This window comes from Myotis yumanensis, unplaced genomic scaffold, assembly GCF_028538775.1.
Source record: "Myotis yumanensis isolate MYYU_CA2020_CCGP unplaced genomic scaffold, mMyoYum1.0.hap1 SCAF_6, whole genome shotgun sequence".
Classification (NCBI taxonomy): domain Eukaryota; kingdom Metazoa; phylum Chordata; class Mammalia; order Chiroptera; family Vespertilionidae; genus Myotis; species Myotis yumanensis.
The window spans coordinates 4,985,423-5,010,565 of NW_027223757.1; the positions used below are offsets into that span (position 1 = coordinate 4,985,423).

Below are 25,143 nucleotides of genomic sequence, written 5' to 3' on the forward strand. Positions count from 1 at the left end.
CCAGAGAAAGGAAAGGGTCGTTGGTGGGTAGGAAAGAGCCTTGAGGCCCGCGGAGACATGCTTTAGACATTAAAAGACATGTCAGAAAATGCAGTGTAGAAAGATTTTTAGCGCCCACACCGCCTTCCCACTAAGTATCTGAATGTGAGAACATTTTGGCTGCCTTCTGACTTTTAAAAAAATGCTTTTAAAGAGAGACACCTAAAAAAGAAAAAAAAAAGCCCAACATTCTGAAAGAACACTGTATGCCATTTGAGGTAATCTTAAAACAGTGAGCGAAGGAAGTCTTCTTCCTGGGGCGAATTGTCTAAGGCGGTGCCATCACACCATGGAGTACTGGTACAACAGAGGACTCTCCACCTATAAGACTCTGAACGGCGGGGTGAGAACAGGAGTGTTCGCAGTTCTCTCTCTACAGAAAGGCTCCAGAGCATCTCGTGAGCAAAACCTCTGTCCTCCAGCTGTTTGGAGTCGTAAAGATAGTCTTGACCTGGTAGGAACAGAGAACCAGGACAATTACCGGGCTGCCCCTCCCCTCAGTAGGGCCCCACATGGCCACTGCTCCACACGTTTTTACATCTCCTCCCTCGTTCACACCCGCCCCCCGGGCCCCACCCCCCCATTCAGGAAATCTCCCTTCAGTCTGTCACTCCGCAGGGGAGCTAACCTCCTTTCACTTTGCTGGTGAGCCCACTGGCTCTCCAAAGCACACAAACGCATTTGAAAGCTGTTATATGTGCAACCTGGGGGGGCGGGGGGCGGGCAGGGTGGGAATACTGATTCCCAAAACCTTTTCTCCTTTTTAAAGATCTTACTTTCCAACGCTTTATGAGCACAGGTGCTCTCCTTCAAATTTATTCCCAGAACTTCAATGCCCAAACTTCGACCTATTGTTTTGCTCTGATTTTAACCTGTGCACGTAGGTATCTATTGGACTCTTCCCCTCCCCAAGTGCCCTATGGCACTCTTCACTCTCCAGCTGGCCAGGTCCCTTCAGTTGTCTCACTATCTTCACCTGAATTTGGAAGGCAACGATCACTCCACGCTAGGACAGTTCCCACTGCAAAGCGGATTCCATGACGCAGCCATTGATGAAACAGTCAGCACGCTGTGGACCCAAGGCTAACCTTCCCAGCCCTGCCCCGTTTCACACTGACCCGCTGATGAGCACGATCGCACACACATCCGATCCCTGCGGGGTCCAACCCCTCAGAGGCATCTGGCAAGTTCCTTCAAATGTTTCCTTTGAAATAATTACAGACACACAGTAAACAGTCAAACAGTACAGAGGACTCAACCTTCTCGCTTCCCTTTTCCTGCCTTTCCCTATTTTTCTTAACCTTAACCTTTCACAGACCTGATTGTCTATGTCAGCAAGTACCCATCAGCCAACCTGCCCCAACAGTGATACCTCACACAACTAAACGAGGTCGGTGACACAGTGCAATGAACTGGACTATAAACCCTACTCCGATGGCACTGTTTTTCACATATTGGGTGTCTTTTTATTTGATGTCTTTGCCTGTGGTTTTATGGCATTTTATTACATTTATGGATTAATCAAGATGCAGAACTGTCCCAGGCGCTTAAAGAACTCCTGCTGCACTTCATGGTCACAGCGTCCCTCCCCGTCCTAACCCCTGGCACCCACTGTCCCCTCTCCATCTCCATCGTGTGGAGGATGTTATAGAAATGGTGACACACAGATATAATCTCTTGAGATTGGCTTTTTTCACTCACTGATAGCTTTCAATAAATAGAACCCCCTACGTTTTACCACTACTCCCCGTCCAAGCCCAGCATTCTGATTCTGTAGGTCTAAGGTGAGACCCAAAAGATTTAAACCGCTTCCCGGGGAATCCGTATCAGCTGTAGTGTACGGGCCACTGGCCTCGCCCACTTCCTCCCAGCCATGGGTGTCTATGGTGTTAAAGACGGAGTTAGTTAAATCTCTTGCTCAAGGCAGGTACCACTGCACCCACCACTTCCTTCACCCGTCACCCTGCAGGACTGAACTGGGCTTGTCTGACGTGACAACGTCCTCAGAAAGTTCAACCAGCTTTCACTTCCTTGCCAGTTCTTCTTAAGGTGCCTAATCATTGAGTTTGTATGAGGTTGTTTTTCAAAATTATATCTGGCTCAAAAGTCTGCAAGCTTTTATACATTAGTTCTGACTTTTTCATTCAGAAGTCATTTCTTCACACAAAATACGCTGCAATAAACCCAGCCAGTTTATTAGAGAAGCATCCCCTATGGTCAAATAGCCCGAATGGGATCGCAGAGTCTATCTACCCATTCTCGCTTTGGTGAAGGGTGATCCTATATAACAGCGGTTCTCAACCTGTGGGTCGCGACTCCTTTGGCGGTCGAACGACCCTTTCACAGGGGTCGCCTAAGACCATCCTGCATATCACATATTTACATTATGATTCATAACAGTAGCAACATTATAGTTATGAAGTAGCAACAAAAATAACTTTTGGTTGGGTCACAACATGAGGAACTGTATTTAAAGGGCCAGAAGGTTGAGAACCACTGCTATATAATAAAAGGCTAATATGCAAATTGACCAAAAGGCAGAACAACTGGTCACTATGATGCACACTGACCACCAGGGGGTAGACACTCAACGCAGGAGCTACGCCCTGGTGGTCAGTGCACTTCCACAGGGGGAGTGCCGCTCAGCCAGAAGCCAGGCTCATGGTTGGCAAGCGCAGCACCGGTGGTAGGAGCCTCTCCCACCTCCGCGGCAGTCGGACATCCACCGAGGGCTCCTGGACTGCAAGAGGGTGCAGGCCAGGCTAAGGGACCCCTCCCCTTACCAAGTGCAAGAATTTCGTGCACCAGGCCTCTAGTTAGAAAATAAGAACAATGTATTTCTTGATGCAATTTGGCCAACTTTGGGGACATAGAGGATCCCAAGCAGAAGAGAAAAACAGATGCCACTGGGCAGAGACAGCTCCTGGTCTCAAACAGAAGCCAGCAGGAGCCTGAGAGCAGTGCCACGCGAGCCCCACTTTCGACAGGCCCTGGAAGCGCTCTCAGAACTGTGGGGCACGGCTACAGTGTTTTGGCCAGGTTCAAGCCTCAGACTAATGAAAGGACAGGGTCCTCTCATTGCCACGTGCACTCCCAGCTGGAGAGCAGGGCCCACCCAGCACAATTATAGCCAACAGCTGTGGTTGTAAGCTTGAACCTATGGTCCGAACACGTGGCCCCACGTGCCTGTGTGATAGAGTTCAGGTGCATGTAGTTGAATGGGGTTGAAACTCACGAGAATGCTGTAAACAACGTGATCATGCCCCTACTTTGCCTCGTGGCATCTGCTATAAAATAAAGACACGGCTTGTGGGTGCTGGCTCCTCATCAGGGAGCAGCGTCCCACCGAGACCAGCTTTCATTCTCTTGTCTGTCTTTCCTTAATCCTTTCACCACCACCCCCCCCCCACTCAGAGTCACTGAACCAGGCTGAGCTGGCATGGCCGTGCCGGCTCCCCACAAGAACAGTTGTCCTAACAGTCAGTCCTAACTCAGCAACCGAATCCCATCCAACTCTCAGAGCAAAATCTTCCTCTAAGTATACACCTGTGGACAAGGGTCAGGAATGACCAAGCAGACACACAGGTCCCTCTGACTTCAGATCCCTTTTAACCTGCTCTCGCTTCCCCGTGCACTTCTCGGCGCCGTTCCCTCCCGGATCCCAGTCCTGCACCAGCCCTCACGTCCCAGCAGCTTCCTGTTCAGAGCTCAGGGCTGGAGGGAAGGTGATGAGCTGCTGCACACTCTGGAGCTGGTAGGATACAAACTGAATGCACGGCCTCTCCCACTGGGAACCAATATTTAAAAGAGTGTCCCTCACAAGGACGAGGCTCAACTCAACAAACAAATCCAGGGGTGGTATTATCCCAATTAGAAGGAGCAATGGAGAGGAAAAGAAAGGGGTGGTCGCAGTGGGGGTGGAGCTGGGGGGGTAATCACCCAGCATTCTCAATCAACACCCTGTCTGGGACAACCTGCACCGGCACATGCGAACCCCTCGCCACACACCGAGTCATTAGGGAGCCAGGACAAAACCTCTCTGCTGTACAGTGCTTTACGCTGAAGGTCAGTCTTTACGTCCAAGCACCAACCACACACGCCATGTGGAAGCATGACCAAGCGGTTATAGTAAAGAATCAGTTATATTTAAGTAAGTCACTGCTCGTAACTCGGCTCCCTGTGCAGATATGTACTGTGGTTTTCCTCGCCCTCACCACATACGCTCCACACCAGCATCACCAGCATCATCAGTGCAGACTCTGGGACAGGTTCACTGACCACATGTCTACACTCCAAGAGGAAAGAATCCTGAAAAGCAACACGTTGGAGTCTACTTGGGGAAACTTGTGCACTGGACCTGGGTGAGTAAAAATGTTCCCAGATGGGTTTCTCTCCTTGTGTCATGTTTCTGGAGTCAGACTCTAAGGTAATATGGTCCTGAGCTACTTCGAATACATACCATTTTTAAGGCGGCGAAAAAATAAATAAATAAATAAAATGGAGGTGATTCCGCTCCATTGCTCGTGGCAACCCAAGGCTGAGCTCCCCCACTTCTAAAGGCACATGTGTAAGCGCTGTGCATTGAGGGATGGGGGTACTGGACCCCACCCACTGCCTTAGTTCCCTTGGTAGCTTCATTCATTAACTCTTAACTCTCCATGGGAAAATCTATCAATGGCAAAAGAATGCATGAGGAAGAGGGGAAATATGAGCAAGCAAACGAAGAAGGTGCCTATTTTCACAGTGATTCTGCACATCTAAAATATGCAAAAATAAAACAGTTACTTAAAAACAAGTTATCGAAGCAAAGAAACGGATCCAACTTCTGTTTAGCGTGTAGGAGCCAAGCACAGTGCTCAATGCTGCCAGGTACGTGTTCTCCTCAAAGAGCCGCCAGGAAACTGCCAGAAGCTGCTATTACCCCACTTTTAGAGAAAAGCAAGGCTCGGGCGGCTGTACCCTGAGGCATTGGGGAGAAACTCTCCATAGAGCAGCTCACAGATGTCCACGCAGGCTCAGTACTGGGAACCCCAACAAACAAAACACCGCTGTTAGTCTAGGGCAGTGATGGCGAACCTTTTGAGCTCGGCGTGTCAGCATTTTGAAAAACCCTAACTTAACTCTGGTGCTGTGTCACATATAGAAATTTTTTGATATTTGCAACCACAGTAAAACAAAGATGTATATTTTTGATATTTATTTTATATACTTATATGTCATTTAACAAAGAAAAATCAACCAAAAAAATGAGTTCGAGTGTCACCTCTGACACACGTGTCATAGGTTCGCCATCACTGGTCTAGGGGCATGGACTGCCTTTTAGCAAACACCGTTCGCCACTTTCAGAAAATACTATTCTTAGGGACAACAGGCTCTCACAATAGATGACTTCATCTGTCTTCTCAGCTGTAAAATGGGATGCTAACAGTACCTACTGCCGAGGTGGTGTGAGGATGAAGTATCATAACGCACAAAAGGCCTTACAGGCACCTGGCACTTACAGGCAAGCCACACCGGGAAACGTCCTCAAGCTCGTGTGCCCACCTGTGCGGTCCATGCCAGCACCTGTGCCCACATGTGTGGTCCATGCCAGCACCTGTCTGTGCTGGTGCTGGTGCCAGTGGTGGCTCAGCAGGTGCCCAGGCCAGGGCAATCGGCACTCTGAGCGGGCCTGCCGCCTTCCGTGGCCCCTTTCATCCTCCAGCACCGGTGGCTGAGAGTGTGTGTGTGACAGTGTCACATTAGCTAATGAGATCATACTTGCTAAACTAAGCCAAGCTAATGAGCTCTGCTTAGCTAATTAGCTCTACAGAAATGAGCTTTCTTCGCCGGTGAATGGGAAGACCCCAAGTTAATGCATATGCTGGTTGTTGAAAACTGGGAGTGCACTTTGCCAGAGATAACAGGACAGGTGAGGGCAGAGCTCTATCAGGCCGGCCCCACGCCCCTTTTCACCTTTAAGAAAGGGCACAGGTGCAGAGGGCCGGGTCCCAGCTGCTGTGGGCAGGAAGAGTGAGGCTGACTGTCATCCCCTCTCCTAGGTGCTCGGGTTGTGTGAGGATTGAAAGTGGAAGAAAAAATAAACAAAATAAACATCAGAGACTATTCCATTCCAACCTAACTACAGGACCACGAATTCCACAAAATGAATGCTTCAGTTCATCACTCACAAGCTTACTCACTTTCATTATGGCTGGCGACATATCAAAATGGTATTTGCTGAAGGGACAAAAGAGAGAAATTTTGTGAAAACCCCTTTCCCATCCAAAAGCGCCTATTAGGAAATCTGTTGGCAGGTCCCCGTATGTGCGAAGAGCTTTCATGAAAGCAGGCGCTCGGAGAGAAGCCACGCCTGTCGAGGGGGGGGGGAGGGGGGTATCGGCGTAATTTTTATTGTGGAATGCAACGAGACCAGGCCAGGGAGCAGGAGTAACTACGCAACACCAACCGGAGAGTGTCAATACCTACATGAGAATGAAATGACGGCCGCGCATCACTTTCCCCAGGAAGGAACACAAGCTTAAAACAAGCAATTATCAAGCGTTTCACGGTGAAGACATTTGTTGACAGTTATGAGGATGGAGAACATCACACCCCCTTGGCCATCTGAGTCACCTTCCTGACGTTGAGAAGGGCTGACTCGGTGGGAAAGCCCCTGAGGACCATCAGAAGATGTGCATCCGCCCTACCTCCGCTGGCAGGCAGCTGAGCGGCCTGGCAAAAGCCACCTCGCCTCCTGGGCCTTCGGTCTCCTCTGCAAAACAGGGAACCTTTCCCAGTTCCACCACTACACGATCAGAGGGCCCCCACACACAGCTGGTGAGAGTCTAGAATACAGTTTACAGAGTCAACACTAATCATGAAAAAAGCATTTGAAAAGCACCAATTTTTACGTACTTTCTTGCTTCTATATGAGGTGTTTAGACGTCCACTATTTGCAACACCCATGTTTCAATCTGTCTCGGCCCTCTGTGTCTAAACACTGGGTTATACTGACGGTCACCTCCATGCCCCTGGCCCACACACAGTGAAGTAGGCGTATGTACACACTGCGTGCATGGGAGCCTGGACATGGATGTGCCTGCCTGGAAGGCAGGTTTTGGTTGGCCCCGCCACTCCAGGGCATCACCTGTTTTAATGCAATTCCAGTAGCACTGATTTAGTGCCTACTGTGTACCACACACTAGTACCAGATGCACAGGACCCAAACAGCAGTCCGACAGGCCGTGGGCTCAGTGAGCTCCAGGCTGGCAGATGACAAAGGTGGGCACACGGGGCAAGCACCAGAGATGCAGGAGGAGGGTGCTGGGTCACTTCAGGAAGGCTGCAGGCAACATGCGTGCCTGCGTGAGACCAGGAAAGCTGGCTGTGTGCATCTCAGAGGTGCAGGGTTGGAAGAGGGAGGAGTGTGGGTGGAGGACCCAGCAGGAGTGCAGACAGGAGGTGTGGGGACCTGGCGTCCATGGGACCCGGTGGCAGGGTCCAGGGTGCTAGGCTGTGGCACAGTGTTTGTCAGCTTGCAGACTGGGGGTCATGAAATCAATTTACTGGGCCAGAAACATTATTTAAGTGAACTAGTCTAGAATAAAACATTAGAACTGAATAAAATAGAGCTCAGCACACATGTGCTGCTTCAGGAACTTTTCATCTCTATTGTGTGTGTGCGTGTGTGTGTGTGTGCGTGTGTGTGCACATGCGCGCGCCCTGGATTTCCATGATGACTGCTTGGTGTGGCTCACTCTCTAAAAATCTGAAAAAGATGCTGGTCAGCTATCCAGGCATCATCCCCATTGCCCATTGCACCTTCCAGGATACAGAGCACAGTGGTGACCCTGGGACTAAAGAGATGACAGCATTCTCACAGGGGGAGGGCGGGACTAAAGACCAAACAGCATTCTCACAGGGGGAGGGCGGGACTAAAGACCAAACAGCATTCTCACAGGGGGAGGGCGGGACTAAAGACCATGACAGCATTCTCACAGGGGGAGGGCGGGACTAAAGACCATGACAGCATTCTCACAGAGGGGGAGGGCGGGACTAAAGACCATGACAGCATTCTCACAGGGGGAGGGCGGGACTAAAGACCAAACAGCATTCTCACAGGGGGAGGGCGGGACTAAAGACCATGACAGCATTCTCACAGGGGGAGGGCGGGACTAAAGACCATGACAGCATTCTCACACAGGGGGAGGGCGGGACTAAAGACCATGACAGCATTCTCACAGGGGGAGGGCGGGACTAAAAACCAAACAGAATTCTCACAGGGGGAGGGCGGGACTAAAGACCATGACAGCATTCTCACAGGGGGAGGGCGGGACTAAAGACCATGACAGCATTCTCACAGAGGGGGAGGGCGGGACTAAAGACCATGACAGCATTCTCACAGAGGGGGAGGGCGGGACTAAAGACCATGACAGCATTCTCACAGGGGGAGGGCGGGACTAAAAACCAAACAGAATTCTCACAGGGGGAGGGCGGGACTAAAGACCATGACAGCATTCTCACACAGGGGGAGGACGGGACTAAAGACCAAACAGCATTCTCACAGGGGGAGGGCGGGACTAAAGACCATGACAGCATTCTCACAGGGGGAGGGCGGGACTAAAGACCAAACAGCATTCTCACAGGGGGAGGGCGGGACTAAAGACCATGACAGCATTCTCACACAGGGGGAGGGCGGGACTAAAGACCATGACAGCATTCTCACACAGGGGGAGGGCGGGACTAAAGACCATGACAGCATTCTCACAGGGGAGGACACAGACAGGGGCCTGAGGGCTGGGCTGGCACGCTGCCTCTATCCCAACAACTATCTAGAGCAAGACCTCCACTAATTACATCCAGAGCCAACCACACATGGTTTAGGACATCAGCAGGGCAGGGGTGTGAAATATAGAGAAAAATTCAGCTTCAATCAGCTTATTCAGAATTTGGTAACTGGAAAAACATGAGTTTTGTTTTTTACAATTTAGTTTAGTATACAAATTACATTTGGTGGTGGGGAGGGGGGCTGGCCACATGAATTTCTTAGTGTTTATGGCTTTTTTAAGAAATCCTCACCCAAGGATATGCTTATTGATTTTAAAGAGAGGGGAAAGGAGAGGAAAACACCAATGCGAGAGAGAACATCGATTGGTTGTCTTCTGCATGCACCCCAACTGGGGATTGAACCCACAACCTAGGTCTGTGCTCTGACTGGGAATCAAACCTCCAACCTTTCGGCGTACAGGAGGATGCTCTAACCAACTGCACCCCACTGGCCAGGGCGTGCTTACGGCTTCTGAAAGGCTTTAATCCAGCCCTGGTGGAGACAACACAACTGATTCTGAGCAAAGCTCTCCTTGCACCAATGTCATCATCCCCATCCCTTTCCACCCTGGGCCTGTGTCAACAGCAGGCACAGTGAGTGGCACCAGGATGACAGTCGCCCAGACAGCCCGGTCCCTGGAAAGGGGTTCACAGAGAATAGGGACGAGCAGGTGTGGCCTCAAAAAGGTTGTGACATGCGAGGGAAGGTGCACAGGGAGAGCGACTATCTGGGCTGGCTCCAGCCCCAGAGAGGCTCCAGAAGGGGAAAGTGCGTGGACAACGAGAGATTCTGGTTCCAGATCTTTCTTCTTCACGAGCCTACTAAGCTTCGGGGGGTTCTGTTGTCTTCATGTGAGTGACAATTAGCCAACAAGTGCTTTTTACCTTTGAATCAAGAACCTTAAGAAGGAAAAGGCATGAATTATAAGAAGAGATCAAAGCCCATCTAAAGAAAGGGCACAGACCTGCAACTACATAGAACAGATGATGGAAACACCTTTACTTTTTATCTCACGGCATAGTGCTCATGGAGACTCAGAAAATACTAACCTTGGCCCTGACAACAGACCTTAGCACCTCAATTTTCCCAGCACACACGTACTCTCCACTACATGGCACCCGTGCTTGGCATGCAATAACTGCTCAACAAATATTTCTAGAGTAAAAAGACCACGATATATTAGAAAGAGTAAAAGAAGAGCGAAAAATTCATGAAGAAAGACATGGAAAACATAAGCCTGAAAGAATGGAAATGCGTCCCTTGCCCAAAAGGCTGCACCCACCTATCTAAGTGCTGTAATCAGGAAGGCGGGGCTGACGGGCCATGAGAAGAGCCATCGCGGGTTCCCTCCAGAACATCACAGAGCTTCATCGGCGTCGGAATCATTGTGATCGATGTCTGAGACCAGACACTCCAGCGGAACCATTCTTCTTTGGAGGCTGACTTAACCTAATTGACTGTGGACACTGTGGGGATAAGCAAGCTACGTGCCAGCGCGGCACTTTCTGTCCATCGCACAGACGCAGCCCGGGCTCGCCTCTCCCCGGCGCTGGTCGGCGTAGATGTCAGGAGCAGCCTCGCTGCTGGAAGAATTGGTATGGCTGCAGAATGCCTTTCTCTGACAAAGACAGAAAATAAATGAGAACAGCGAAGTCTGTTATAGAATAGAGAAGAAACAGTACGATTTCACACACTCTACTGCAGTCCTATAAAACATGCCCACAGTCTTGCTAACTCCAAAGACACAGCACTTCCTTAAGGTTTTCTCTAGAGCATCAGTAATGCTCCCAGGATCCTATCTTAGGTGGAGAGAGAGGCAGAAACCATGAGATCTTTTAAAACCTTCTTTGGGAAGACAGGGTTATCCACACTGTGAAGGAAATTGAGCTACACGTCAGATTCAGCCTGGATTCCGGCCTCATTTTCCCTTTCTCCCCCCAAATGCAGGCTGGCTCACAGGCCCTGAGATGCAGACCCAGCGGGGACGGAGCAGCCACAGCCCAGGCTGTAGGGCCTGTCCTCCGCCAGCCGGCCACCGCCCTACCCTGAATCTGTGTCCAGTCCTAGTCCCACATCCCCACCCTGGTCTTGTAACGCTGCCTACCCAGAGGCCCTCTTCTGCAACCCTCCAGAACTAGAGCCCGGCCGGGCACTTTTGGGCCCCACCAGCCCGGTCCCCCTGGGCACAAAGCTTCTTGGTGGCCCCGCCCTCCATGGCACACCTCCCTGTCTCCAAACTCTACCAAATTAAGTTACCAAAGCCGCCCTCATCCCATCTGTTGCCTGCCAGGCTGGTTCCCTCTCCCCCACCAATGCCTGGGTCATCCCACTGGCCAGCGGACCTATACAACATCCAACTGCCGTTACCTGTAGTGGACACTGTTGTGAGCCAGAAGGATGACCCCTCCTGCCCTCACCACACCCATTGTCTATTATTTCAGGGCGGAAGCATTCCTTCCCCGGCCGCTGGAATGCTGGCCTCTGCTAGTGTGGGCCGAGTCTCCCTCAGGAAACTGCCTGCAACTGGAGAGCTACCTGGTCCAAGGTCCTGCCCTGCCGGGGCAGCGCACAGCAATGGCCGCTTGTGCGGGAGGGGAAGGGCCTGCTGCTCCTGGCCGGGCAGACCAGCAGGAGCCCTACCTGCACTGCACCTGCCCCGTGCTGCGCCCTGCACTCCCACAGCTGTCAATCCGAGAGCAGCTCCTGGAGAAAGTCCTGCAGGCAAACCTCTGTCAGGGTCAGCGTCCTGGGGACCTACCCATGCTGTTCACCAGGCCAGCCTATGCTTTAGGTCCTCTGCCTCCTCTCGTTGGAAGGCCTCGGGATTCGCAGAGAACTAACAGGTCCATTTCATGCACCGTTTTATGGTGTCTGATGAACAAGCCCTTCTCGGGGGATGTTTGAAAGTCTCCGGAATTTCAAATCCAGTTTAATATGAGCAACTCCAAGGATGGAAGAACAACTGCAGTAGACAGAACAATGGCCACCCAAAGACCTCCATGTCTTAATCCCTGGAATTTGGGAATAAGTAACCTTACACTGCAAAAGGGATGCTGTGATGAAATACAGACTGAGATGGGGGATTACCCTGGGCCATGGGGATGGGCCCAACCTAGTTACCGGGGTTCTTCAAAATAGAGAGCTTTTCCTGGCTGTAGTCAGAGGGAGATGTGGCTGCAGAAGACAGGCTCAGAGTGCTGGACCATCCAGCAACGGAGAGAGGGGGGCACACGTCAGTTCTAGAAGCTAGAAAAGACTCTCCCCAGAAAACAGCGCAGCCCTGCTGACACCCCGATGACAGTCCAGGGGGACCCGTGCCTGATGGTAACCTATGGCACTGTAAGATAATCAACTTGTGGTGTTTTAGGGCACTAACTCTGTGTGTGTGTGTGTGTGTGTGTGTGTGTGTGTGTGTGTGTGTGTTAATTTGGCAATAATAGAAGAAAGAGAATGAGAATGAAAAATAACTCCTCATTTATTTCCACACTTTATCTCCCCTTTTCTGCTTGATCAGGGCTACCCTTCAGGGAAGCCTGAGATCATTCTTGCAAACACCAACCAGGATCAACTCTGGGTACCAGGAACAACGCTGGTCCTGGATAAGTAATAACTTTATGAGGATGAGTGGGCTTCTCTAACTATCAGTATCTATTTACCTTGAAAAAGACAAGAACATGCCTTTTGGATTATCTGTGCAAAATATGCTTATAGCTAATGAAATAGGAACACAAACTCAGTCTTTCTCCTAAATAGAGTAGTAATCACCATTGATATGTGTGTGTGAGGGCCATGCTGGAATTTAATTTGCCTGGGTTGCTATCTGAAAAAAGCAGGAAAATTTGTATCAAGTTAGCAAATGTGAGATAATCTGAGTAAAAAATTCTTCTCCCTGGTTAGAAAGACAAATAAACTATATATAGTTGCAGAATTTCACTTGACTTTGGCTTATATGTTCAAAAATGCCCTTATCGGCCATCAAGAATGTGGGTATGGGAAATTCATGACATTAAAAGACCCCAAAATAGTAGTATTCAAGATGACAAATGGTGTTGATTTATAAATCCGAGGCCCACTCGAAAGCGCAGATCACTGGGCGCCAGTAGCTGTCCGGGTGCCCGCTGCAGGGCAGCCTGGCTCTGCAGACGCAAGGCCACCACCGGCTGCTGTTGGAAAGGCCTTGGTGGGGGAGACGCGTGGCGGGCAGGTGAGCCAGCTTCATCGTCACCCGGAGAAGAGTGAGCACCCCACACACCACAGTCAGTGTCGAAGCGGCGCCTCTCCCAGGGCTGTTTCCACGCTCAGCCCCCTCCTCATCACCAGGCCTGCGCTACGCAGAGACCTTAGAGAAAGAGATGTGCGTGTGTCACTTAATCCACTGTGAGAAGAACAGAAAGGCCTTGGACACTGCTCTTAACCGTTTCGTGTGGCTTTCTTTCCACACAATGTGTTACCCCTGTAAGTGTAACAGCATAATGGGAACTCAAGAAAGGAAGCTGGGACTGTGGTCCAGGCATGGGATGAGGGGGCCCAGATAATTAGGACTCAAACTTCTTTCCCTCTGGACACGCGTGGCAAAGGACACCCCTCAAAAGAGCTCTGGGGTTGGCACAATGGTGGCTGCATTATCCAGCTGCAACCCCTTTCTCTCCTACTCCGGGCACACTGGAATGAAGCGTGAGTGGTAAGAGCGAGCCTTGACTTTACCGTAATTTTGAGAAATTCTCCAGTTTAGCACTACAAGGTTAGCATTGCTAGTCACACACTAACTGCTGCACCTCCAAACCAGTCTCAACACTTCATTGGAGGATTTCTGGCAGTAAGTCCTCCAGTTACTACGGCTGTCTAGCAACGCCCCCCAAAATGCAACAGCTTAAAAACAACAAGATTTTGCTGACGAATCTGCAACATGGGCAGAGCTCGGCAGCGATGGCTCACGTCTGCTCTGTTCAGCTTCGACTGGGACGCTATGTGAACCATGGAACCACGTGAGGGTTCGCTCACTCACATGTCTGCCTCTGGGCCATGAACCTCACACAACCAGAGGCTCAGATAACTGGGGGTCCATGGGCACCTCTATCTCCATGTGGCCTGGCGTCTCTCAGTGGTTCTCAACCTTCCTAATGCCACCACCCTTTAATACAGTTCTTCATGTTGTGGTGACCCTCAATTTCATTGTTACAAATTGAACATAATTAAAGCATAGTGACTAATCACAAAAACAATATGTAATTATAGATGTGTTTTCTGATGATCTTAGGCGACCCCTGTGAAAGGGTCGTTCGACCCCCAAAGGGGTCGCAACCCACAGGTTGAGAACCACTGCTCTACGTGATCAGTGTGTCATGTAGCTATAATCCTAAGATAACAGCTCCAGCTCGGGGCTCCAAAGGTGCATGGAGAGAGGGGAGGAGAGAGAGAGAGAGAGAGAGAGAGAGAGAGAGAGAGAAGAAGAAGAAGAAGAAGGAGGAGGAGGAGGAGGAGGAGGAGGAGGAGGAGGAGGGGGAGAAGGAGGAGGAGGAGAGGGGCAGCCATGCACTAGTTTCATGTCTTTGAAAGTAATGGAGGAAAATGAAAATAAAAAGACAACAGACTTTGTCAAGGTAGTGCTGGGGACACACATTTTTGCAGACCTACTTTATTTCTATAACCTGAACAAGGAGAGCCAGTAATTTCTCATCTCAGCAAGTAGAACGAATGAGTCTAATAGACCCCAGCATTTTGTGATAAAATAAGCTGTTTCTCTGTATTTGTGAGAAGTTTCTGAAAAGTACCAAAGGATCAGACTTCTGGAGCTTAAACGCTTTCCCAAGTGAGTGAGACCACCATTCCTCCACTGACAAAGTTATCTCAAAGCAAATGCATCCAGCCAGGGCCATTGGCCACACCCTCCCTTATCAGCCACCTTCCCACTGTCACATTCTGATGGCTCGCAACAGCAAGACCAGTTCCCATGGATTTTGAGGTCAGCAATTTTTAAAACCCAGCTTAAAGACGTATGTAAAGTACTGTATCCTTGTTTTTTTCAAACGATGTGTTCTGTCAAAATGTGCTTAAAATGTCCTAAAATAAAAAAGGTCTCTTTAGTATTGAAAGAAAGCCTACTTCAAAAATCTCTAGAAAGGGACAGGGAAGTGTATTCTAATGGTATGTTAGCTCTTAGCTGTGAAGGTCCAAGTAGGTAGAGGCAAAAATCAGCCTAAATTAAGGAGAGTACAACTTCTACAGATTGGAAGAATGGAGTTGAGAGAAAGGGACACACACACACACACACACACACACACACACACACACCTGTCACCGTTCTCTTCATCCTGGGCCTGATCTTGGCAGAGGAAGAGATTGTCTGTCATGTACAGCATCAGGGAGACAGAAGAGTCTGTAAGGGCTGAGGGCTGGCTGGTTCAACTGGAAGTCCCTTCTATCAGCACTGCCAACTACAGCCAGCTACCTGAGAAGAGGTTGGTAACAGAACCTTAATTACAAGTTCTCTGAGGGGCTATATCTAAACTAGACAGGAGATCAGAGAAGAGCTTCCAAATCCAAAGTATTGTAAGTGAGGGAGGAAAAGTGAAAGCCTTCTTTCAAAATCAATAAAAAACTAGCATCAAATTAAACTACGAAGATGAAACTCGTGATAAAGTACTTCACTCATCATAAAATTTTATATTTCTTTAAATCTTGCTCTTAAATGTATACAACTTCACTGATTAGTTGATAGCCATAATTTATCATTTGGATATTTTATTATCATATAAAAGCATAATGGAATTAATCCCTTGCTAAACTATTTCAGTAATCCAGGCCTAGGCATTGAGTCTGGATGTCATAGACATTGCTAGGACACACTTAAGAAGAAATTAAAATCCATGGAGAGGAGGCCTTGCATATCCTACCCTTTAAATGATAGTAAATGCCAAGAATCGGTGAGAAGTCAAAGAAAGAAAGATCAGCAAGAGTATAAAGAATAAATTGAGCATATTTATACAAATCAAATATTATAGCAATAAGAACTAATTACATATATAAACACCAACAATCTGAGAAACACAATAGTAAGTTTTTTCAAAATCACAAATTGATCATGGTAAGTATAATCACTGCATTCTAACAATGAGAGCAAGTGGTATCAGCTACAAAAGCACTGTTTTTAAAACATATCAGGGAACTGAGGCTGCCAAGAAGTCTAAATGTGTCAAGCCCTTCCTCCTCCCAAAAAAGGCCAACATCTGCTTTCATTCCTAGTAAACTGGCAGAAAGTACAGAAATCCACCACAGACAGGAGTAAGGAGAAACCAGGAAAATTTGTAAACAAGTTTAGTGGCCATGTATGGACTGCCACATGGATTAGAATCCCACGGAACCTCAGCCACGGAGTAAGTCTGCACCACCAGCCAGCTCTTCCCAATGGGTCGTCACCAAGCACAGCAAGAGCACACCAAAGGCTGGGGCAGGGCAGGGGAGCTGAGAGACATCTTCCCTGAGGCCTACGGGAACTTCCCCAAGGATAAGGCAGGAGTCAGAACATAAAACTGAGCAAATCTCCCTCAGGTGCTTCAGGCCTCCACCCAGGGCACTGCAGCAGTCTCCACCAGCTGAGGCCAGACCGCTGGGCAGGAAGAGATGTCCTGAGGTACAGAAAGTTGGGGCTGGGCTGAAAACAAAGAAAGCTACCCAGTAACCCAAAAAGCTGGCATTCTGGCTGACAAAGAAATCTTCCAGTTCAGTGAGCTGGCCTTAGGCTGTGGAATGTAAAGAAATCTTCAGTTTAGACAGGGCTCAGATCCCACTCCCTGCTAAAGGGAAAGTCCTGATACTTCCCTCAAAACACCTAAAGTCAGTGATTAAGGGAATCTAACCAAAGCTTTGGCAAAACCCACACTCATTTCAATTATATATGAGATTGACTCAGCCCAACCACCAGTGACCTGATAAAAGAGCATGCCCTTTTAAATTACTACAGCCTCAGCTCTAGCCTGTTTGGCTCAGTGAACACAGCAACAGCCTGCAGACCAAAGAGTCCCAGGTTAGATCCGGTAAAGGGCATGTACCTTGGTTACAGGCTCACCAGGCCCTGGTCAGGGGCAGGAAGCAATCAATCCATGTGTTTCTCTCACACCAATGTTTCTCTGTCTTTCCCCCTCTCTTCCACTCTCTCTAAAAGATCAATGGGAAAATATTCTCAGGCGAGGATTGACAAAAATAAATAAATACAGCCTCTACAATTCTTTTATGCACAACATCTGTTACTCTATTAAAAATTATGAGGCACACAAAAAGAGAGGAAATATAACCCACAATCAAGAGAAGGAATAGCCAAAAGAAGCAGACCCCGAGATAATATAGATATTGGAATCATTAGACAAGGATTTTAAAGTCACTACAAAAAATGTTAGATTATTCAGTAGAAAATATGGACAGGAACAGATGGGGAATTTCATCAGAAAAATGAAAATTATTTTTTAAACTATATAAAAAAACTATTTGTAAAATAGATAAATGTTCAAAATAAAAAATTTGATATCAAAAATGGCTCAACATAGACATAGCAGAGAAAAGGATCAAGTAAACTTGAAGACACACTAATAGGAATTATTCAAACTAAAACACAAAGAGGAAAAAAAATGGCATCAAGTATCCAAGATGTATGGGACTATATGAAATAGTATCACATATAAATAAATGGAGTTTCAGGAGAGGAAAGGGGATAAAAGATATTCTGATGAAAGATATTAATCCACAGATTCAAGAAGCCTCAGCAAACTCCAAGCAGGATAAATATGAAGAAAACCACACCTCAGCATGTCATTGTTCTGCTGTTGAAACCAAAAGATAAAGAGAAAATCAGCTGGGACAAAAACTGACAGGGGGAAATGCTAAAAATAATAGTGAACTGCTCATAAGAAATAAAAGAGGCCATATTTATGGAAGAATTAAACAAAAACATTTAGATGGTCCCCAACTCTTATCTGAGCCAAATTCCTAAGTGTAACTAATTATAAGTATCTACTGACCACTATTTTCCCTTTCCTAACAACCTCACCTACAAAAGAATAAATGTACTTCCTTAAAACGCTTAATTTAAATTTTCCTGCCAAGACATAATAACTTTGCCATGAATAAATTATGTGTAACACTATACTGCAAAATAAAAATCTCCAGATTATACAGTTATGGCCCATTAAATAATTGACCATCACTATCATAGAGTCATTTTCTGAATGATTTGGTATTCACTTCCCACTAGCTGCAACTGAACACAATAAAACATAAGTAATCGACAGTATCCTTCTAAGCTTTATCAGGTGAACTCAAGTATCTGAAGTCAAGAATCTATAAAACGCGAAATTATTCTAGGTGCTGACGGTTGTTAGCTAACGTTCATACATGTCACAGATCACTTTATTGCTTAACACATTAGTTCAATAAGAAAAAACTAGAAAGAAGTCTTGGTGAGCCAAGAGAACACCCCAGCTCTATCATTAGTTTACTAAGTAACAAAAAAAAAGTTTTTATTTTCTCCACTTCAATGCATTTGTAAAGGGGTGATACTTGATTCTGAATTCAGAAGAACTATATCAAACAGTCCAAGTTTCTAAGGCAAATATGTTCTATAAGACATTATTAATTATCAACTTTATTAATGTTCACTTTACAAAATAAGAAACTGAAGACAAAAGTTATTTTTTAGTGTTTCAATATTAGCATTATTTCATTCAGCAACAAATATATTACTGAGAGCCTGCCATTTACCAGGATGCAGCAGCAAATGGAGTCCCTACCATCAGGAAAATTACATGTGTTGCTCATGCACACAAAGGCAAGGGTCCATGCCCTCATGCCAAGAAATCATTAATAAGGTTTTGAAGCAACCTACGATTTGCATGGGGCCATGGTGGGTTATGAAATGTCCTTGACATCAGGTACTAATGTTCAGTGGTGAGGTCCTAATGACCATTACTATCATCTACTATCAACCCCATGGGATTCCACGATGCACAGCATGGCCAGCATTTGTCCAAAAGAAGATTGGGCACTTTCTGGATGTTTTCTGAGGTGGTAGAGAATTTGATGCCGTTCTGAAGAGGGTGGTTGAAAAAAGATGGGATGCTTACATGTCATAAGAGCAATACCTTCTGCTAGATAATAAAGGCCCTCTCATCTGCAAAGGAGAAATTATTGGAAATGGTGCTTTTGTTTATGGGGACAGCCCTCTGTTCCGTCTTCAAGGTGACTACCAATTATTCATCAATTACAGCAGGTCCTTGAAATATGCCAATTTCGTTCAACATCGTTCATGAAAATGTTGAGATGCCATATGCCACAGGAACTTGATTCTTGTTTATATCAGTTAGCCTATGTTTCAATTGGTTTCATTATCCATTTTGCTTAAAGTCACAGAACTTACTGTATTTCAGAGGTGATTAGCCAAAGGTGGAAGATGAGTAGGAAGAGGAAAAGGAGGAGGAGGAGGAGGAGGAGGAGGAGGAGGAGGAGGAGGAGGAGAACAATGGATGGGGGAGAAATACATATGGCTTTTTTAAAAAATCATCAATAGACTTCTAGTGATGAAAAATTTAAGAATGTTCCCACATTCTCAAGTGTTTCAGTTCTAGTAACATCTCCAAACTGTCCATGGTGACAGCACCGAACTGGGAGGCATTCAAGGGCACGATCTGAGCAGGCCTCCCCTCACCTCCCAGGATGCTCCTGAAAACAAGAATCTGCTCTGCCTCCCAGTTCATCTCCTTCTTCCTGCCCTTGTGATCAAGAGACTATGAAATGCCCGTATTTCAGGACCAAAGACTTTATTTTCAACTCGAAACAGCCGCAGACGTGTGTGTGTGTGTGTGTGTGTGTGTGTGTGTGTGTGTGTGTGTATGGACAGAAACTGGCAATGCTCACCGATCTTTTCCCATTGCAATCATGGGGATGTGAGATGAGAACAGCGCAGGGAGTCTCTGATGAGCCAGCCCCTCCAGGAGCAGCAAGCTGTCTCCGTAACTGCAACCAGCGGCCCCCCTTCCCTCTTAAATACAGCTGTGAGATGTGTCACTTTGCATCCACACTCCATCTGGTGAATAAAAGATGCCAAAAGACAAGTAGCCCTGCCCTACTTGGAAAAGACGGGGAGTTGCATCAGGTTGCTCCTAGTAGCGCTCTTTCCTGTTTCCACGGTTCTGAGATGGCAGCTCCCAAAATGGAAATGAAATCCAGTCCTCGCTTCTTGCAGGCTTGCTCAGTGCTCTTCTTCAGGGTCTGGAAAAAGGACGGTCTCCAGCCATCCCTGCAGGACCCACTCTGAAGGGACAGGGTGAAGCCACTCCTCAGAGGCCTTTATTTTAAGCACAGACTCCACAGTTCTGCATTTTCAGCCCTAATAAGCTGTCACTGTCGTGCTTGCTTATTAACCCACATACCCCGTCCTTCCAAGGCTCTCAGGGAGGGAAGGCAGAGTCTGCCAGAGGCTATTTCTAAGGTTTCCTCTAATCAGAGGCACTGTTTATTAAGCACTTGCTATTCTCCATCAGACACTGTACTAAGTAGACATGTTCATTTAAACTTCACAGCATTTAAAGAAAAATATTATTAATCCCATTGAATAGACTGGGAAGCTGGGGCTTTGAAAAGTCAAATATTTTGCCCAGGGTCATTCTTCTGGTAAGATTCTTGGGAACCGCTGTCCATCCAAAATCCATGTCTGTAACCACTGCTGTGTATCAGAGGAAGAGCAGCACCGGGGCCAGAGAGGCCACTGGCTTTGCAGTCAGAGCCCTGCCGCTAGTTACTGTGCAATCTCAGCGGTGTTTAACCTCTCCAAGCCTCCGTCACTTCCTCTCCAGGGTGGGAAGAGTGATTCCTACCTGCCTTTCTCCAGGGTGGAGGACAGGAACAGCACCTGTTGCTGCGCTCCGGTAAGTTCACTTCCCTCGCACGGACTTCCTCATCCATCTGCTCAAGGGTGGGAATGAGAGAGATGGGCAGAGAGTCCCAGGATAAGGAGGTCGAAAACTAACTTTAGAAGTTACATGTCTTCTTTTCAAAATTTGAATTTGCCTTTGTGTAACTGTATGGGAAAGCACAGGATCTAATGTTTGAAAACGAATTCTACTAATGTTAAAGTTATCTAGACAAGAAATCAATCAAAATAGGCAACCACATCGTATGTGCTCAATAAATAACTAAAGAAAGGGCAGAGGAATCAGGCTGGAAGCAGACAAAATCAGCATTTTGTCTGGATCGCTTTTATTTTAGCCTCTTTGTATTTCATTACCTACGCATGTAGCTAATTGGTTCTCGGAGTCTCTATCAAATTAATTTAGCCAAAGTTCTTTTCACTCTATAATTAGCAATGACAAAGAACTTAAAAGCAATACAAATATTATTTGCCAAACCATCATATTCTATAGTCTGAACAGCCCTATGTTTTTTCTCAACTGAGGCATCATGATAGGATGGGTCTACTTTCTTGAAATTTCAAATTGCCTAATTAAGCAACACTCATGGAGACCAAACAGACACACACACACACACACACACACACACAGCTGATATAAAAATGAAGCTGCCAACAGCAGCTAATAAAACCCCAGGGCACATGTTGATTCCTACAGCCATCAGTTAGCACAATGCTGATGCAGAAAAGGATCCGTGACAGCCTGCTAATGAGGACTTTTGGGAACTCTTGGAAGAAAGAAGAGAAAATGAATTTATGATGGTTTAGTTCAACTAAATGTTTGAACGAAGAAAATAAAAGGTGGTAACTAATAATTGGTGGTGGGGGACCCCTAACCATACAGTGGGGATTTGGGTAATATAGCAAATGAAATACTCCTCATTCTACATGAAAGACACCTGTGGCTGATGCTCTGCAACACAATCACAAAATTAACCCATTTTCTCCACTCTTAAAATTGCTAAAAGGAGCAAAAATGCCAAAATAGATCCCTTCCAAACTTTTCTTTTAATATATTTGTGTACTGATTTCAGAGAGGAAGGGAGAGGGAGAGAGAGATAGAAACATCAGTGATGACAGAGAATCACTGATCAGCTGCCTCCTGGATGCCCCCTTCTGGGGATGGAGCCTGCAACCAGGGCATGTGCCCTGACCTGGAATCTAACCATGATCTCCTGGTTCATAGGTCGACGCTCAACCACTGAACCATGGCAGCTGGGCCCTTCAAAACTTTTTTAACAGTAGGAACATAGTGAATACTCTCCGTCTAAATGACCACCTGTAATGAAAGCCACCATTAATTAGAATGATGGCATTCATTTCCGCGCAACCACATGGCATCATCATTCCGGTGCCTGAATTTAAGTCTCAGAATGCAAACTCACCGGGCACATCTCACCCCTTCCTCAGTTCCCAGGTCTGTAAGGACAAGGATGGCTCCGGATGAGGACAGCAGCAGAAGGGACAGAGCATTTCTCCTGCCATTCCTAAAGCCCCATCACAACCTTCCCCTCCTGTCCCCAGGTCCCCCGACAGACTCCCCCAACTAGTCTCAACTGTGCACAAAAGTTAGCCTGCTAGGAGAGACCTGGGTATTTTACGTAGTCAAAATGGAGGATTTTGTGTGAAAAGAACCTGGGGGAGGAGAGTAGCTTAGACCGAGCTCTCTCTCCTCACCTGTTCTGACTCAATCCTGTTAAAACTGTTCACCACAGTCAGATACAAAGTGTTTCCCCACAGAGGGCCTTCAGTACTACATTGGTACACTGTTGAGACAGCACTGATTGAGACAGCATTTTGAATATCAAACTTCAGGCACAAAATCAGAGCCTATTAATACTAATCAGAAACAAAAGTAAAGAAAGACAGGGTTTTAATTAACTCTACCCAACAGAGGGAGATGAAAGGGTATGGTGCCCCATAACAATCAGGATATGGGAAGCACAAAAAACTCCCAGGAATATACTGCTTTTTTGATTCTGGGGGGAAGTAGCTACAACTTTCACTTAGCATAAGATACCAGGAATTACGTAAGCAGCTGCACTGCAAATGTTGGCCCTAATAAGAGCAATTGAAATCGATTCTGGAATGTGGTTAAACTGCTTTATCTAATACCATTAATAAATACGAAGATCTTTCATTAGTTGGACAGTTGCTACTGGCCAGTTTGATCTTCCTGAAGATAGCCAAGACTTACATGCACTTTTGTTCCAGATAAAAGCGCTCAAGTCCCAAAGTACAGCTCCTGGAATGAGAAAGTTCCAGGCAGTGCCACACTTCTCCTCCACGGGTCTAAAGTCTCCTTCCACCTGTTCCCGGGTTCGGGAGGGGAGGGCCAGGTGTTTGTTTGGAACACTTTCTGTTGAACATTTTTTTAAAAGTGGACCTTTTAGAAATATCGTGGTAAATCAGAAATTGTTGTGCAAGAGTGAACGTCTAAGCAGAACGAAAAATGCCGTTCCCCTTCCGGGCCACACTGGGTGGCCTGCACTTTGAAACCTAGAATGACCAGGACTCGTCATTATTCAGCAAAGGTATGCACCGTAGGAGATGCAGTCCCCCGAGCTTAACAAGGTGCCCTACAGCTTGTGCGCAAGAAGGGAAGTCGCTTCTCTTTATCCCTGACCTGAGACTCGGCCTCGTCCCCCTTCCCTCGGGTTACATCTGGGTTTGCTAGTCTCCAAACTACACAGAGACAGCGCCAAGAATCGCCACCTGCGCGGTGCCACCCAACCCGGGAGGCAGCAAGGCTGGTGCACCTTACAAGTGTCCCCACGCCCCGCGCCTTCCTCCCAGGGCCGACCCAGAACTGCATTATCTTGGGACCCAGAAGCAAACACCTTCCACAGAAAAAGAGGGAGAGAGAGCTTGCATTATATAACAATATTCCGTAGATAAGGCTTCTAGAAAACGAAAGTACCGAGGGGAGGGGAGAGGATGGGCGGGGAGGCGAGGGGAGCCCGCGTGGGGAGCTTTCCCCGCCACTTACTCGAAGGCGAAGAAGAGCCCGCTGGTGACCAGGATGAGGACGAGCGTCAGGTAGAAGACGCCCGTCTGCCGGGCCATCATGATCCTCCCGTTGCAGAAGAACTTGTTTCTTCCCGGGAAGACCTCCCATTTCCTCCGGGCCGGGATCTTCTTCTTCTTGTGGGGCGACTCCATGGGGGAGGAGCTGTGGGTGCTGATCTGACTGTACTCGCAGTCTTTCATGGGCCCGCCGCCGCCGGGAGACATCCACGAGGGAAGCCGGCGTGGGGCGCACGCCCCCCGAAGCCCCCTGGCCGCGCGGGCCCCGCCGAGCCACGACCGCCGCCGGCCGCCCGGCCGCCCCTCGAGCCGCGGCGCGGCGGCCCCTAGGCGGGATCCGAGCCCGGTGACAACTTTGCGGAAGACGCCCAGGCTCGCCCCGCGGGGAGCCCCGCTCTCATCGCCGGGTTCCCTGCCCGGAGGGAAGCTGCTCGCCCGCAGCCCGCGGGGGCGCTCAGTCGCTTCCAGCCCGCGTGCCGGGGCGCCGGGCCCCCGCGGGGCGCGTGGGGCGCGTGGGGCTGCCTGGCCGCCCCCGTGCTCGCCGCGCGCCCGCCCCCTCGCTCCGCTGCGCGCCCGGCCCCGCCGCCCCCGGGCCGCCGGCCGCGCCTAGGCTCCGGCCCCGCCGACCGGCGAGCGCTGCGTCCGGGGAGAACACGAGGCGGCGGCCGCGGAACCGGGGAGAACACGAGGCGGCGGCCGCGGAGCCGGCTCGCTCGGGAGCCACTTGTGCGCCTCGGCCAGGTTCAGTCTAATCCTTCCTCGCGGCGGCGGGTCTTCCCCAGGAGAGAGATGCAAACTGGGAGGCCGCTCGCGGCACCGGCCACCCCTCCCAGGGGTGGGGACACCCCGCACGTTATTCGGTCCGGAGCGGGCTCGGCGACACCCGGGAGCGGCTCGCGCGGCGACCCCGCGCCAGCGCCTGGCAGCGGCGCTGAGCCCGCGGCCCCCGCGCGGGGCGGCGGGCTGCGCGGTCAGGGCCCCTCGCTCCCGCCTGTCCCGCAGGAGCCGGGCGGCGCGCGGAGGGCCGCGGGGGCGGAGGAGCGCGTCTCAGGCCGCGGGGCGAGCGCCACAGACACTTGTTTGCAAGGCTCAGCCCGGCGCGCGCCGCGCTCGGAGCGGGTCCGCCTCCTGCCGGCCGGGTGGGCGGCGGCCCGCGCTGCGCCCTCGCGGCTCCTCCTTCCGCTCCTCCTCTCTCTGCGGAGCCCCGCACCGGCCCGGCCGGGCCGGGGACCGGAGCCCGGCTCCCTCCGGCATCGCCCGAGGACGTGGCCCCCGTGGCGTGCGCTCTCCGCCAGGCTCCTGTCCGCCCCCCGTT

General features: G+C 48.9%; 1 protein-coding gene across 1 annotated transcript in view; it reads right to left on the reverse strand.

Moving 5' to 3' along the window:
• The window catches only part of ZDHHC14 (zinc finger DHHC-type palmitoyltransferase 14), a 167,048-nt gene extending 142,776 nt beyond the window's left edge, over positions 1–24,272 (reverse strand). Inside the window, 1 exon segment of the mRNA XM_070417412.1 lies at positions 23,791–24,272. Coding sequence (XP_070273513.1) covers positions 23,791–24,035 — 245 coding nt within the window. The 5' untranslated portion in view covers positions 24,036–24,272.
• Positions 24,273–25,143: the final 871 nt, after the last annotated feature.